Source organism: Gigantopelta aegis, chromosome 1 (assembly GCF_016097555.1).
Source record: "Gigantopelta aegis isolate Gae_Host chromosome 1, Gae_host_genome, whole genome shotgun sequence".
In the NCBI taxonomy this organism is placed as follows: Eukaryota; Metazoa; Mollusca; class Gastropoda; order Neomphalida; family Peltospiridae; genus Gigantopelta; species Gigantopelta aegis.
The window spans coordinates 11,083,434-11,101,128 of record NC_054699.1 but is presented as its reverse complement, the minus strand read 5'-3'; the positions used below and the strand labels follow the sequence as shown (position 1 = coordinate 11,101,128).

Below are 17,695 nucleotides of genomic sequence, written 5' to 3'. Positions count from 1 at the left end.
TGCATTAGAAAAAAATGTAGCGGGTTTTCCTATGATGACTATATGTCAAAATTACCAAATGTTTGACATCCAATAGCCGATGATTAATGAATCAATGTGTTCTAGTATTGTCGTTAAACAAACCAGACTTTTACTGTTGGGGGTCTGTCACTTACTGTTGATCAAATTCGTACACGTTCTGACGAGTAACGGTTATGGAGTAGCGTTTTAGTCTATTTTTAAACGCTATGGAGTCGCGTTTTAGTCTAGTTTTAAAGGGATTTCAACGTCACAGACTCTTGTTTCACTCTGTTGTATCCAAATTTGTTACAGGATTGTACATTAATCAAACTTATTGTCCATTTTTAGGGGTTGAAACTAGGGTCTAGGTGAAAAATATGCTTAGTGTTTAAAAACTAGGGTCTGTCCTTTTAATTATTATACATCGGACATTACATACAAGTTGTGGAATGTTAATTGTATGGATGTACCCGTTTTTTTATTTCAAAATTGGGGAAGGTTACGTAGCTACTATCGTAACCTGACAAGGGGTATATACCGTTTCTTAAAAAGTCTGACAGGCGCGGATCCAGGGGTAGGTGCTGGGGGTTCTTGAAAAAAAAAAAATCACGTGCTTATTCCAGGAATACACTATTTTGTATAATGAGGGACATGTAATATCTTGGTCGGCTTGGTCTTTCAGGGAATGATTATACCACAAGGGACATTATACTATTATTACATTGTCTGATACTGTACTTTAGGATACTATGGGTACATGTTCTACACATTGTACACCATCCCTGAATAACGTAGGCGCCATTTGTGAAACGTGGCACCCCTTCCCTAGAAACGATCCTGCATCCGCCCCTGTCTGGCAACCCTCTGTTCTAACTAGTTAACGGTATTGCCCGTGTATTGTTCTCATCACATTTAGTCTATTTGTTCTCAAGATTCGTGTTCTGCAATGTCCTGAAAAGAGACAAAACAAACACCATTAAAAATGATGAATCTGTGACGTTTTAATTTGCACCCAAACTTAGCTAAGGATTTTCGAAGCTATCTTAGTGCCATGAAATTGTAAAACCATCGTAGGCAATGGAAAGAAAGAAGTGTTTTATTTAACGACGCACTCAACACATTTTATTTACGGTTATATTGCATCAGACATATGGTTAAGGACCACACAGATTTTGAGAGGAAACCCGCTGTCGCCATTACATGGGCTACTCTTCCGATTGGCAGCAAGGGATCTTTTATTTGCGCTTCCCACAGGCAGGATAGCACAAACCATGGCCTTTGTTGAACCAGTTATGGATCACTGGTCAGTGCAAGTGGTTTACACCTACCCAATGAGCCTTGCGGAGCACTCACTCAGGGTTTGGAGTCGGTATCTGGATTAAAAATCCCATGCCTCGACTGGGATCCGAACCCAGTACCTACCAGCCTGTAGACCGATGGCCTGCCACGACGCCACCGAGGCCGGTTTTCGTAGGCAATGGCGTCACTACAGCATACGCCTACGATGGTTTTACGATTTCGTAACTCTACGATAGTTTCGAAAATATGGGCCACTCCACGACTAGTATATCAAAGGCCATATAATATATGTTGTCATGTCTGGAGGAAAGTACAAACGCGTATAAAATACCCCTTGCTGCTAATGGAAACATGTGATGGGTTTTAACGCTCAATGCTTGATGTAACAACTGATGACCAATATTAACAACACAGTATGCCAATAACAATATTACAGTTTTAAAGGGACATTCTGAGTTTGCTCCATTGTAAGATGTTTCAGACTAATAAAATATTTCTACAATTAAACTTTCGTATTAAATATATTTTCTTGTTTAGAATATCAGTGCCTGTATATTCAATGTGTTTCTGGTCGTCTTAATATTTGTAAGAAGCCCAAACTGGTTTCTGTCTTCAAATAATTTCGTACGTACGAAAAAATCATATTTTAGGAAATAAAATGAAATTTAATAACCTAGTACAAATATTAGAACTATCAGAAACACGTTTAATATACAGCCACTAATATTATATGCAGAAAAATATATTTGATATGTAATTACAATCGATAAAATTTCTGTTAGTCGATAACATCTTAAACATTGCAGCAAACTCAGGAATGTCCCTTTAAAAAGTTTGTATATTAGCTAAATATACTGGCAACGCTGACGTCCAAAACAAACTTTACAAGGCTTGAAATTGTATTATAGAAAACCAACAAACGTTACGGTGGGATATGAAAGTATCATGAAGTTCAACATCTAAACGTCACAATGCACTTCATGATACATACAAAGTGTATGTAAGGTGGTTCTTAAATCAGTTCTTTTCATATAGCAACAATATTTACTAAATTTGATGCATGTAAAGTGTCTTTTGGATGTCAGTATATTACTATTTTAAAAAAGCAAAATCTCTTACATTTTCCATGTATGTATATTTATTCTTAATCGTGGCGGGCGTGGTTCCGTTCGTTAACACTAAACCGGTTTTCTCCCGCCAAGTCCGAAGTCTTCCGTTCATATTGGATATGGCCACCTCGCTCATGTCATCAGCCGGAAGTGACGTTGCCATGTCACTACGCATGTGTAGGCGCTTTAAGACCTCCGCGATCGTTTCGTTTCTGGTTTTGTCGACTGCCATTTTGTTACGAATCTGACGTTGACGTCTCGGGCTGCTGTAACTTTTATTTTCCTTCAATGTCCTCAAGATACTCGGATCTTCGAGTTTCATATTTAGATATCTGAGAAACGAGCCTTCTGCCACGCTGGTTTTAAGAATGTAAAGACAAAGTCTGTTTGCTAGGTCGTCTTTCAGTTTGTTCACCGACTGAGTGGCGTACTTCCGCCGGAAGAGCCGGTCATATTGGTCCTTCCGAAGCACTAGGAACTCGCACGTGCCCGTGGCGGTGGCAGTTTCGATACAGTCTTCTAATCCTAGAACCATTTCCAAAGCACCTGCAATACAAAATAATTTAACTTCAGTTTACTTGATGAAAGAAAGAAATGTTTTATTTAACGACGCACTCAACACATTTTATTTACGGTTATATGGTATCAGACATATGGTTAAGGACCACACAGACGAAACCCGCTGTTGCCACTACATGGGCTACTCTTTCCGATTAGCAGCAAAGGATCTTTTATTTGCGCTTCTTACAGACAGGATAGCACAAAAAAATGGCCTTTGTTGGACCAGTTATAGATCACTGGCGGTGCAAGTGGTTTACACCTACCCATTGAGCTTTGCGGAGCACTCACTCAGGTTTTGGAGTCGGTATCTGGATTAAAAATCCCATGCCTCGACTGGGATCCGAACCCATTACCTACCAGCCTGTAGACCGATGGCCTAACCACGACGCCACCGAGGCCGGTCTTTACTTGATGAAGTTCACTTTTGTTCTATATTATCTTAAAAGGACACACCCCAGTTGTTAAAAACTGCGACGTGTTGTTCACTGTTAGAGCCGTGTTTTGAACATTGAAATCAGACATAACTTGCATTTTATTGTACAGTATATCTGCATGTACGTTTATTCGCTCAAGGTCATTTTTGTTCTATATCACCTTAAAGGGACATACCCTAGTTTTTAAACACAATGGCGTATTTTCCCTCTTAGAGCCGTTTTTGATCATTTAAATCCGACATTACTTACATTTTGTTATTATAAATATCAATTTTTGTACATCCGAAGTGCATCTTGTTATTCTGGTGTGTGTGTGTGTGTGTGTGTGTGTGTGTGTGTGGTGTGTGTGTGCGTGCGCGTGTGCGTGTATACAGACACACACACACACACATATATATATATATATATATATATAAAACTGGGGAATACGCAATGCGTTACTTATGTATTTCAGTATAATTATACCGTACCACCCACCCATACTTTTCTTGTATCTGTATTTTTATTATATTAAAATTTAAAGTTTGTTTTGTTTAACGACACCACTCAAGCACATTAATTAATCATCGGCTATTGGATGTCAAACATTTGGTAAATTTGACTCGTAGTCAACAGAGAAAATCCGCTACATTTTTCCTAATGCAGTAAGGGATCTTTTATATGCACTTTCCCACAGACAGAAAAGCACATACCACGGCCTTTGACCAGTTGTGGTGCACTGGTTGGAACGAGAAAAAGCCAATCATTTGAATGGATCTACTGTGGTGATTCAATCCTGCGACACAAACACCTCAGGCGACCTCTCAACCGACTGAGCTAAATCCCGCCCCTTTCCTTGTAGTAATTTCCATATGGCGCACTATTTTTTGTATATATACCTATATGTTCATTTTCTCCTAGCAGGCAGATCTGACGTGGTTTGTGCGCTCTTCGTCTGTGATGCAGCTGCTCGTGCGGTGGTCTCACTACAGTCTTGTCTCCTCTGAAACCAAACACGAATTGAAAATTAACATAAAATCGAATCGAGAATTAACATAAACACAGAATACTAATTACAGTGGCAGACACTAGTTTGAACCTGTGAAAATGGACGCTAAATCCGCTTAAGGTAGTACTAAACCAAATAACTTCCGGCTGGGTCAAAGTTCGAGGTGCACCCAGCCTTTGATAAAGAATTGAACACCACAAGTCCTCTGATTGATGATAAATGTTGGTTGTAAAAAAAAAGGTTTCATCTGAGCAAAAAATCCAGTACTGCTGTGTCAAGTAGCCTTCTGCTTGAAACATGTATGGGGTACCTGTGAAAAGTACTCGAATTGTGTGCGGAACTAGGGTAGTCATAGACGCTACCCGTTATCTCAAATATGAGCAGCTTGACCCTCAATTGTTTCTGATTCACTTTAAGTGTGAGGGGTGGTGGTATTTATATATGTGGCGTTTGTGTCGATTGATACGCTGCAGGTAGGAGTTTTAGCCACATATGTTACTATTGTGGTCTGAGATTTGATTTGGTAGTTTACATCTTTACTCTACATAACTAACACATTTTGGATAAAGGTACGACAGAGTAAAACGATACAAGGCACATGCAACAAATTAAACAGGAGAATGAAACAAACACAAAACGAGCTGGAACAAATTCAACAGGAGAATGAAACAAACACAAAACGAGCTGGAACAAATTCAACAGGAGGATGAAACAAACACAAAACGAGCTGGAACAAATTCAACAGGAGAATGAAACAAACACAAAAAAGGAACTGGAACAAATTCAACAGGAGAATGAAACAAACACAAAAAAGGAACTGGAACAAATTCAACAGGAGAATGAAACAAACACAAAACGAGCTGGAACGAATTCAACAGGAGAATGAAACAAACACAAAACGAGCTGGAACGAATTCAACAGGAGAATGAAACAAACACAAAACGAGCTGGAACAAATTCAACAGGAGAATGAAACAAACAAAAAAGGAACTGGAACAAATTCAACAGAAGAATGAAACAAACAAAAAAGGAACTGGAACAAATTCAACAGGAGAATGAAACAAACACAAAAAAGGAACTGGAACAAATTCAACAGGAGAATGAAACAAACAAAAAAGGAACTGGAACAAATTCAACAGGAGAATGTAACAGACACAAAAGGAGCTGGAACAAATTCAAAAGGAGAATGTAACAAACACAAAAGGAAAATATAACAAACGCAAAAATGGAATGTAACAAATTCTTTGGCAGAATGTAACACGCACAAAATGAGAATGAAACAAACAAACAAGTGGAATGTAACACATTCAAAAGAAGAATGTGACAAACGTAAAAGCAAAATGTAATACACAAAAAAGAGATTGAAACAAACACAAAACGAGAATACAACAAACTCGACAAAAAAAAGTAAAACAAAAAAAGATAAAAAGTAGAACGTAGCAAACACAAAAGGTTAATAAAACAAACAAAAACACGAAACGAGACAACAAACGCAAAACGAGAATGACACAAACAGAAAGGGAGAATACAAGAAACGGAAAAGGAGAATGTAACGAACACAAAAGGAGAATGTAACGAACAAAACAAGGAAAATGTAACAAACAGAAAAGAAGAATTTTACAAACATAAAATGGAGAATGTGACAAACACAGCACAAGAATATAATAAGCACAAAACGAGAATCAAACAAACACAAAACCAGAATCAAACACAAAATGAGAACAAAACAAACATAAAAGAACAATGTAAACAAAAGGAAAAAGGAGAATGTAACAAACACAAAAAGAAAAATGTAACAAACGCAAAAATGGAATGTAACAAATTCAAAGGCACAATATAAACAAAGGCAAAAAGAGAATGTAACAAAAAAATAACGAGAATCCAACAAATGCAGAAGGAGAATGTAAAAAAAAAAACCCCCAGGATAATGAAACAAACACAAAAGGATGATGAAACACATACAAAGGGATAATGAAACACATACAAAAGGATAATGAAACACATACAAAAGGGAGAAAGTATAAATGCAAAAGGAAAATGTAAAAAACACAAAAGGAGAACGTAACGAACAAGAAAGGAAAATGTAAGAAACACAAAAAAGGAAAATGTAAGAAACACAAAAGGAGAATGTAACGAACAAGAAAGGAAAATGTAAGAAACACAAAAGGGGAATTTTACAAAAATAAAAGGAGAATGTAACATAAGCAAAAGGATTATGCTAAAAATAAACAAGGATAATATAATACAATGTAAACTTTGAATGTAATAAACACAAAGCGAGAATGTAATAAAGCAAACAGTGAATGTGTCAAACACAAAAGTAGAATGTATCAAACAAAAACGGAGAACGAAACAAACACAGCACGAAAATACAACAAACGCAAAACGAGAATGAAACAAACACAAAAGAAAGAAACAAACACAAAACGAGAATGTACAACTACAAAAGGATATTGTAACAAATAAAACACGATAATAAAACAAACAGAAAAGGGAATGCAACAATGTAAACATTGAATGTAACAAACACAAACGTTGAATGTAACAAACACAAAAGGAAAATTTAACAAACACAAAAGGAGAATGTACGAAACGCAAAAGAAAGTAACAAATACAACACGATAATGTAACACAATGTAAATGGAGAATAGCAGAAGGATAATGTAACAAATACAAAAGGATAATGTGACACATACAACACGATAATGTAACAAATACAACTGGATAATGTAACACAAACAAATTGAGAATGTTGAGGGGGAATGTAATAAACACAAAATGAGAATGAAACACAATGCAAAAGTAGAATGTAACAAAATTATACAAAAGGAGAATGTAACACACAGATTGAGAATGTAGTAGGGAGGAGAATGTAATAAACACAAAATGAGAATGAAACAATGCAAAAGTAGAATGTAAGAAATAGAAAAGGAGAATATAACAAACAAAATGAGAATGTAACAAACCAAAAAAAAAAGGAAAATGTAACGAACGAACGAAGAAAATGTTTTATTTAACGACGCACTCAACACATTTTATTTTACGGTTATATGGCGTCGGACATGTGGTTAAGGACCACACAGATCTTGAGAAAGAAAACCCGCTGTCGCCACTTAATTGTCTACTCTTTTCGTTTTTTACCGGCCTCGATGGCGTCGTGGTTAGCCATCGGTCTACAGGCTGGTAGGTACTGGGTTCGGATCCCAGTCGAGGCATGGGTTTTTTAATCCAGATACCGACTCCAAACCCTGAGTAAGTGCTCCACAAGGCTCAATGGGTAGGTGTAAACCACTTGCACCGACCAGTGATCCATAACTGGTTCAACAAAGGCCATGGTTTGTGCTATCCTGCCTGTGGGAAGCGCAAATAAAAGATCCCTTGCTGCCTGTCGTAAAAGAGTAGCCTATGTGGCGACAGCGGGTTTCTTTTCAAAATCTGTGTGGTCCTTAACCATATGTCTGACGCAATATAACCGTAAATAAAATGTGTTGGGTGCGTCGTTAAATAAAACATTTCTTTCTTTCTTTCTTTCTTTCTTTTCTATTAGCAGCAAGGGATCTTTTATATGCAGAAAATTTGACGAATGCAAAATGAGATTATAACATGCAAAAGGGGAATGTAACAAATGCAGAAAGAGAATGTAAGAAATGGAGAATGTAAATAACTGAACATAATGCTAGGATTCGAAACGTCCTCCTTTAATGACATCCCATTAAATATAAATTCTGTGCGTCATATATCATATTTGAAGCTATTTGTGTTGAGATGAAGCGTTAAAACGCCAATAGCTATCATTCTGATCCAAAGTCGTCTCTTATAAAACCAAGTATTTCAAACGATCAGGCACCTTATAATCTTTAATATCACTTTTATTGACCAACAAATGCATGAAATGATTCGAGCATTAGGTGATTCCCGCCTTTCACCCGCTCAAACTCTTAAGGGATTTTGGTTCTTCTGTTGGTTGTTGTGTTGGTTGTTAACATTTGCCAGGTCACGAATGCCCCGCGATTGTGTGTCCGAGTCGATCGTGAGAATAAATCATTCCTCTCTTTGACAGAGCGTCAGCCGTCAGACTAAATCATTGAATGAGCCACAAATCCAATTTTTATTGACAGAAGAGTCGGGGATTCCGATCAAATGAACCGTCAATCGTTTAACAAAGAAGACAGGCCTTGATCGATACACGACTATTGTACCGATTCAAGGCAACACAACACATGTGAAACCTGAGATACCGGAGTAATTAAAGGGACTGTCCCGAGGTTGTTGTCATTGTAATGTGTTTTCGACTAATAATGCCTTCTTAACGACTGATATTTAAACACAGTTTCTTGTTTAGAACATCAGTGTCTCTATATATGAAGTGTGTTTCGGATCATACTAATGTTTGCAGTATATCAAATGTCTTTTATTTTGTAACATATATTTTTCGTACGTACAACATTACTGTACTATATGTCACAATTATCAAATGTTTGGCAATGTACTTTTGTCGGGTGTTCAACAAACTTTTAACTCTGTCTGTCTTTCTTTCATCTGTCTGTCTGTCTCCCCCCCCCCCCCCCCCCTCTCTCTCTCCCTCTCTCTCTCTCTCTCTCTCTCTCTCTCTCTCTCTCTCTCTCTCTCTCTCTCTCTGTGTTTCAGATGATTTCTGTAACCTAAATAATCTGTTGGAAACAAACCTGATAGTATAAACTATAGGGGCGGTTTCAGGATTTTTCTAGGTAGAGGTCAAACATTAAAAATCAACTATACCAACTACAAAGGCAAACTTGATATATACAAGTTGATCGTCGGTAAAAAAAAAAGACCCCCCCCCCCCAAAAAAAAAAAACCCACAAAAAAACCCCCACCCCAAAACACACACACACACATACACACACCTAACGGACTAATATTTTATATTTTCCTCCACTAAAACAAAACAAATTCATTATATTCATTCATTAAACACAGGGTATTTTGGAAAGACGGAGCGTACACACATCACCCCTCCCCCCTCCACCCTTTGTAACCGCGCCTGAATTTATATAATTTCGCTCTGAAAAGTTGTCAAAATGTTTTCTAAAGCCTAAACACTATATGGATATCATTCTTTGGCGGTCTTTGGCTAGGGACCAAGAGCTTAACGCTAAAGGTAGATTTGAATTATAGCTATTTCATGTACACACACGCTGGGCTCTATTCAGTCGACCTGAAAGCATATTATAGAAAAGAGACACTATGGAAGATTTGCAGTAACCGCTCAATTAATCACGCTACAATGTGTCATTCATAAATATATATATTTTTTTTTCCAGACATTTCGGATGGGGGTGGGGTCTGGTACGGGCCCGTAGCGACCGGCGGTGGTAACAGTCTGTGCAACCCCAGAGGCGGTTCAAACTTTAATATTTAGGATGATGTATTTTTCAAATAAAATGTATAAAGTTCGTTTGATAACTGTACTGAAATCAAACCACCGCGCGCTGTCTCATATACACACACAATCATACACACAGCACACAAATATATAGAGACGGCGGGATATAAGACATAAAAACAGGCAAACGCCGAAAGAGAGAGAGAGAGAGAGAGAGAGAGAGAGAGAGAGAGAGAGAGAGAGAGAGAGAGAGAGAGAGAGAGAGAGAGAGACAGACAGACAGACAGACAGACAGACATATGCGCATTCCTAATTCATAATGGCAATTTGTACTTTTTAATATCTGAAGTTTTCACTTTCCTAACACCATTGTCATCAATCATAATATCTACTTAGTACGAAAATAATGGACGCTTTTATCAAGCGCTCACATAGACGGCACCATAATGCTAAACGCCAAACAAACTTGCGAGAACTACAAGCCATTCAGAAAGGCATAAAGAAGTACAAGTCACCAATAACTCTCGAACGTAACGCTGCTTTTCAAGCCACCGTGACATTACAAATGCCTGGCATGAAATTACTCTTTTTCTCCGTTGACATTATTGAAACTGGCACAAAGACAGAATAGTTCAGCCAAAGGAGTGTTTTTGTGTTTTTGTCTTCAGATTGCTATAACTGGCCAGTGTGACCATAGACCCCATTGTCCAGGCGGTAATGCAGCTCTGGTTAAAAGTTAATAAAGGTAGTCGTAGATGTACGATTCGTCGAAACCCCCAAATAACTGGGGAAGGGTACAGTAGGTTGAAAAGAAGAAGAATCGTGGCGCATTATCAGGGCCGTAGCTAGGATTTGTGTGTGTTTGTGGGGGAGGGGGGGCAGATGAATTCTTGGAACGAACGAGCATGGAAGGCGCAAGACACTAGGGAGTCCGGGGGCATGCCTCCCTGGATATTTTTTAATCTAGAGGCTCTGAAATACCGTTTTGTAGTCATTTCAGAGAGGTCACATACTTAAAATGTCAATATCAATAACCAGTAAAAACCGGCCTCGGGGACGTCGTGGTTAGGCCATCGGTCTACAGGCTGGTAGGTACTGGGTTTGGATCCCAGTCGAGGCATGGAATTTTTAATCCAGATACCGACTCCAAATCCTGAGTGGGTGCTCCGCAAGGCTCAATGGGTAGGTGTAAACCACTTGCACTGACCAGTGGTCCATAAATGGTTCAACAAAGGCCATGGTTTGTGCTATCCTGCCTGTGGGAAGCGCAAATAAAAGATCCCTTGTTGCCTGTCGTAAAAGAGTAGCCTATGACAGCGGGTTTCCATTAAAAAACAGTGTCAGAATGACCATATGTCTGACGTCCAATAGCCGTTGATAAAATAAAATAAATCAATGTGCTCCAGTAAAAAAAAAATGGCCCCCCCACCCGCGCTAGCTAGTAGCTATGGCCTTGATTAAGAAAGGTCTTCTGCAAGTAAACAACAAGGACACTTGTGAATTGAAAAAGCTATTTTTTCCATTGTTTTCAAGATGACAAATGTCCCTCCCCCTCCCCTCTAAAGCCGTTATGTACTGTCCTGGTAGTCCCGGCGAACATTCACAAAACACTGTACAGTAGGACAACGGTAACCAAGGATCAGTTTCAGGTTGCACTATACCAAATCATAAACTTCCGTGTCACTGTTAAGACATAAAGCTTGTTTTGTTTAATGGCACCACTAGATCACATTGATTAAATGAAAATCGCCTATTGGGTCTCAAACGTTTTTACGTGGTTTTAATGTAGTTTTGTTTAACGACACCACTAGAGGACATTGATTAATTAATCATCTGTCATTTGGATGTCAAACATTTGCTAATTCTGACATATGGTCTTAATATAGTTTTGTTTAGCGATACCACTAGAACACTCCGATTAATTAATCTGTCATTTGGATGTCAAACATTTGGTAATTATTACACATGGTCTTAATGTAGTTTTGTTTAACGACACCACTAGAGGACATTGATTAATCCACCATCTGCTATTGGACGTCAGCCATTTGATAATTCTGACGTGGAAACTCGCTACATTTTTTCCCTTTGGCAGCAAGTAATCCTTTGTCATGCACTTTACAGCAAGCAGGACATACTATACAATGAATGTTGATATGCCTTTTGTGAGGAACTGGTTGGGAAGGGACAAAACCCAACTTGTCCGCATTGAAGATTCGATCCTATAACCCAAAACACTTCAGGCGAGACGCGCTCTATAGACTGAGCAAAGTGAGTGATGTACTGTGAAATATTTTACGTAGTAAAAACATCTCCTAAAATGTGATACTATTTTCTTACCTACCCGTGTAAGGGATGACCCGTTGTCTTCCAAAACTTCTGACACATAACTTCATAAGACTGGCTGTTCTGAGATCATGACCCAGGTATCCCAAGTAAGCATAAACTTATGACGTCATTTTATTGCGTCATTTATGTCTATGACGTCATTAACTGGTGAGGCTTTTTGTTTTGTTTCACAAAAGTACATAACTCGTTTTCGCTAGTTGCATACATTTGGCAACCACTCGTTGTAAGACAAATCGTTTTCCTCTCTAGTCGTGTATAAATAGAGATTATTATCCATATTGTTCAACATAACCGAGTTAATAATAACCATACGAAGCATACGTGTAATAACAAGTATAATGACGTAATTTTGGGAAGCGACATCATAAAATGACGCTGCTTCTCCAGTCCTAGCTCAGACTGCATTTGAAATATGACGTCATTTCGTCATTGTGGCTGAAACATTTTGAGTTGGGTCTTATTGTTCATAAAGAAAACAACACTAATAATATGGATATTAAATAAATTATTACACTCGCGTGTGAATCGTAGGCCTACTAATTTTATGAAGCTCGTGCCAGGATTCATGTATTACGCTCGCTCTCGCTCGGGCAATGCAAAAATCCTGACACTTGTTTCGTAAAATACAGTACGACACACAAGCTCGTATAATAATCTCTATTATACAAGCTAGTGTGTCGTACTGAATTTACGAAACCTGTGTCTGGATACAATCCTTACACGGTTTACACGCGAGTGTAATAATTTTCTATATATCTGTTCCCCGTAAATTCATACGCATGCGCTTTTATTTGGTCTACTGGTCTACAGTACAGTTGAGCCCAATGGAGTAAACAACTAGGGAGGAAAATTTTATGAAACACTGAAGGTTGATATTAAAACATGCTCTGAATTCTTTAAATACAATGCAGGCACGGCGGAAGCAAGTGGACATTGGGGGGGGGGGGGGGGGGCTGATTGAGATCGAGGGCGCAAAGAAAAGTTTCTAGGGGGTTAAGGGGTATGTTCCCCCGTAAAAGTTTGAAAACTATATGTACTGAAATGCAATTTCCTGCATTCTACAAGTAAAATTCATCTTTGCCTTAAGATTTATTATCAATAATATTTTTTATTCAGAATTATTGGGGGGGGGGGGGGGCTAGAGCCCACACAGTCCCCCCTACTCCGCCGTGCCTGCAACGCGAACCTGGTACTCATTTGTACTGTAAGTAGACTAAATGGAAGGTACCACACTCTCTAAATGCGGACTGCTTAATACAATAGTACACAACTTATGTTAGTTTGATATGGAAATGTTAATGTTATCGGCAATGGGAATTGGTTTGGACCAGTGGAACCTACAATGACGTTGTATATTGTTGGTTTGTGTTTTCAACATCTCTTCTTATAACATCACGTCTTTTTATAATGTGACAGTGTTTGAGTTTTATATAGGTAACTCTGTTTACCTCTCAGAAAATCTTAAATGGCGTAGTCATCAAAAACCGTTACATGTAACACTAACCGAATGAGTCTTTTGACAATGGTGTTGTTACTTGTTAATACCGCAAAAGGTGAAACGAAAGGTAATTAAATGTTGTCAAAAGGTAAGAGCTAAGAGAAATCAAATAAGAAGAGAAAAAACGAATAGAAAATGGCACAGAATATAGCAAAATAGAAACATGTTAGAGTAGAAAGAACATCTTAGTAGAGATATAAACATAATGGTAATTGAAACCAATATAGGGTATGATTAAAGAAAGGGTCCATCCACATGATGGTTTGGCCAAATAAGGATTGCAAGTAAGAATATTATTTGTATATTAAATGTCATATTTATATCTATAGTCCGTCCCACAGGGAATGTCTTTTTTCATACTGTAAAATTTGCTACACGTTATATATTTCTGACCCGACTGATTTGTAAATTGCACACAAAACTAGTATTTTTGGGTTATTTCCAAAACACTTTTACTTTTCTTCTTACAGCAAACCAAACTGAAATTATTTACATAAAACATTTGTATAAAATGATGGAACAGACTATAGGCCCCAGTACTATGCACCATTAAAAAATAAAACATGCTCGTTAAATACTTACTCATGGACAAGTTCCGGTAAAACAGTTTTCATTTCTGCCCACCAGTTTGGAAACTGTGTTTCATATGCCTTTGGGTCAAGTTGTATTTCAACTTCGCCCCTGAAAAATAGAATGATGAGGTATATATGTAATAGGGTCAATAGGTGGCAATTAATTACTGCGAATTTAAAACAATACATCAACGAAACGTTTGATATTACACAACTTTCCCATTGGTTACAACTTAACATTTTACATTTTACACTGGCTTTCTTAAAACCAACCTTACTTTTTTAAAAAGTCCGAACATTAGACCGCTAAGACAGTCATATTTGCAGTGGTATATATTATTTTTGTACAAATAATTCCGAATCAAAAACATTATTGGTAATAACTCTTAAGAGACATGGATTTTACTTGTAGAGTGCCGGAAAATGCATTTCAGGACATGTAGTTTTCAAACTTTTACGGGGAAGTATACTCCCGAAGCCCCTAGAAACCTTGCTCGATCTCAGTCCCCCCCCACCAATGTCTACTTGCTTCCGCAGTGCCTGAATCTGAATATGTAATACGTGATCAGGGCCGTATCTCGGCACAATGCAAAATAGTGGTTGATTCCATGAATCTTTATCTAGTGCCTCGTCTATAGGAGGACAGCCACTCCTGAGGAGATCCTTTACTGGAGATTGCATTCTTCTTGTACCGCCACAAAGAGGACTGTCACTTCTAAACCAGTTTTGTAAATCAAAACAAGCATCGGACAGAGCTCATTGGAATAAGTACTGTTGTGATGACATGCTCTCGTGAATAGCAGTGACTGCTTAGTATGTAGCTCAGTGCATAATTAAACATCACACAAGTTGACACTGATATTCACCAACTAGCATACTGAGCCTGTTTAAGCATCCTGAAGACACTCATGCATTTATCAGACTTCACTGCACACTAACTGGAAAGCGTCATCACCTGCAGACAACCACCAGACACTACAACTAAAGAGCAACTATACGCAGCTTAATGCCAATGGGCCAAGAGTGCAATGAATGCCATATTCGTTCCAACTTCCAGTTTTGAGCTGTCAACGAGATCACATTTTGACCACTGGAGCATATTGATTAATTAATCATCGGCTATTGGATGTCAAACAATTGGTAATTATGACTTGTAGTCATCAGAGGAAACCCGCTACATTTTTACTAATGCAGCAAGGGCTCTTTTATATGCATTTTCCCACAGACAGAAAAGCACATACCACGGCCTTTGATATACCAGCCGTGGTGAACTGGTGTGAACGAGAAATAGCCCAATGGGCCCCAAACCACAAATGCACATATAAGAGAATTTAATATTGCATTGTTAAAATGAATAAACTGAAAGTCTGCAATAGCCATGATGCTAAACCAATTAAGTTATACAGTGGCGTCCACTCTAACCCTGGTGCTCATTCCTATTCGTTCTTTCTTTTGAACAAGAACAAAATTCCATGACTATTCCACGACTTTCCATGACAGCTTTATTTCCATGTTTTTCTAAGATTTCATGACTGTGGAAACCCTGTCACCTTCCCAGAGGCAGGACATCACTTACCCTGACTTTGACAAATCCGCTACATTTTCCCATTAGCAGCAAAAATAAAAATATATATGCACTTTCCCAAAGACAGGACAACACATACCACGGATCTGACATACCTGCTACATTGTTTTAGTAGCAAGGGATTCTGTTACATGTATATCCATATAGACAAGGCAGGACACACCATTACCTTTGATTGGGACGGGGGAAAGACTCAAACCCGACACCTACTAGTCTTAGAAAATCAAGGCCGGTGCATTCCGCACTTGATTAGTATTCAGGTAGTACTACTACAAATAACTTCCGGCTGGGTCAAAGTTAGAGGTGCACCGAACTTGTGATAGAGAAGTGAACACCACAAGTCCTGTGATTGGTGATAAAAGTGAGTGCGTCGGTTGTAAAAAAAAAAAGAAGTTTCATCAGGATAAAAAATGTATACAATTTTATTTGAACTAGTACCACTGTGTCAAGTAGCCTTGTTCTTGAAGCATGTATGGGTTACCTGTAAAAAAGATTACTCAAATGTTGTGCGGAACTGGGGCAGTCATAGATGCTACCCGTTATCTCAGAAATGAGCAGCTTGACCCCCAATTTGTTTTTTGATTCACGTTAAGGTTGAGGCGTGGTAGTATTTATATCCGTGGCGTTTATGTCGATTGATACGCTGCAGATAGGAGTTTTAGCCACATATATTACTATTGTCGTCTATGGGATTTTATTTGGTAGTATACACCCTTCAGTTGAAAACCCAGTGTGCGCACAGACTATTCGTGTCGCATACTGTGTAGTGTAAATGAGTGGTTATCGAATGTCTCGACGTACAAAGCTCCCCTGTTACGCAAACTAAACACTGGCGCTGACCTCACGACGGGGTTAAGTGGCGTTAGCAGCTAATCGTCATCGCATCGCGTCAGACGTACTTAGATACGCAATCGTCTATTATTGTCTTTCTCTACGTTTGGTACTAGCAGGTCAAATCTTGTGTTCTATAGTCTGTGCTTACTACAGCCTCCCCAGCAGTGGCGTAGGGTGGTCCTGGACTGTGGGGGAGGAGTAGGGAGGAAGGAAGGAAGGAAATATTTATTTTTTATGCACTCAACACATTTTATTTTCGGTTATATGGCGTCGGACATATGGTTACGGTCCACACAAATATTGAGAGAGGAAACCCGCTGTCGCCACTTCATGGGCTACTCTTTTCGATTAGCAGCAAGGGGTCTTTTATATGCGCACCATCCCACAGACAGGATAGCACACAGGCCTTTCCCCAGGATTTTTTTTAGGGCGCTTACATTTTTAGCATCAGTATAACACAAATCAAGCCAACATAAGTGGGGTAGTGGGTTGAAAACAGTTAAGTGTTTGCCTTCAATCCAGCTAATCATGCTCTTTTTTTTAAAGTAACCCATCAGTTCCCCACCCCCAACAATTTCATAATTTGTGCAATGTCGTTGCTGTTGATTTCAGCGTCGTGTTAAATGCTTCTTGTGATTTCTGCTTGTAAAATACACCTAGTACCTAGGCTAAGAATGCCGACTTCACAGTATATTCCATTTATAAAAAAAAAAAAAAAAAAAAAAAAAAAAGTTAATAAAATTAAAACATTTTTTTTAATCCAGCTAACTTATTAAATGTCACCTCACAGTCTTACAAATATATATCTAACATTATCTCACAAATATGATTATTGTAAACTAATTCAGTGTACGTTTAACTGCAATTTGTATAAATACTGCATGCTCATTTCCCGCGATCGCGATCTCTCGAACATAGGTACAACATTAACAAAGAGAAAGGAAATAAATGAAACTGCCGTTAGGTATTCATTGATGCAAACAACTATTGTTTTTCTACAAATTTACATAAAGATTTACTTCTGTGTAATTGTATTGTTCAATGTCCGCGACGGTGACACATGGGTGTCAACTGACTCCGAAGCTTGACGTATATTCGCGTCGAG

General features: G+C 38.4%; 1 protein-coding gene across 1 annotated transcript in view; it reads right to left on the bottom strand.

The window, feature by feature from the left end:
* LOC121370722 overlaps positions 1 to 17,695 on the bottom strand; it is a 61,096-nt gene continuing 43,401 nt past the window's right edge. Inside the window, exons 5-8 of the mRNA XM_041496145.1 lie at positions 14,182 to 14,280; positions 4,282 to 4,385; positions 2,419 to 2,954; positions 1 to 951 (exon numbers count right to left, since the gene is read on the bottom strand). Of these exons, the coding sequence (XP_041352079.1) occupies positions 928 to 951; positions 2,419 to 2,954; positions 4,282 to 4,385; positions 14,182 to 14,280 (763 nt within the window). The 3' untranslated portion in view covers positions 1 to 927. The remainder of the gene's footprint in view (positions 952 to 2,418; positions 2,955 to 4,281; positions 4,386 to 14,181; positions 14,281 to 17,695) is intronic.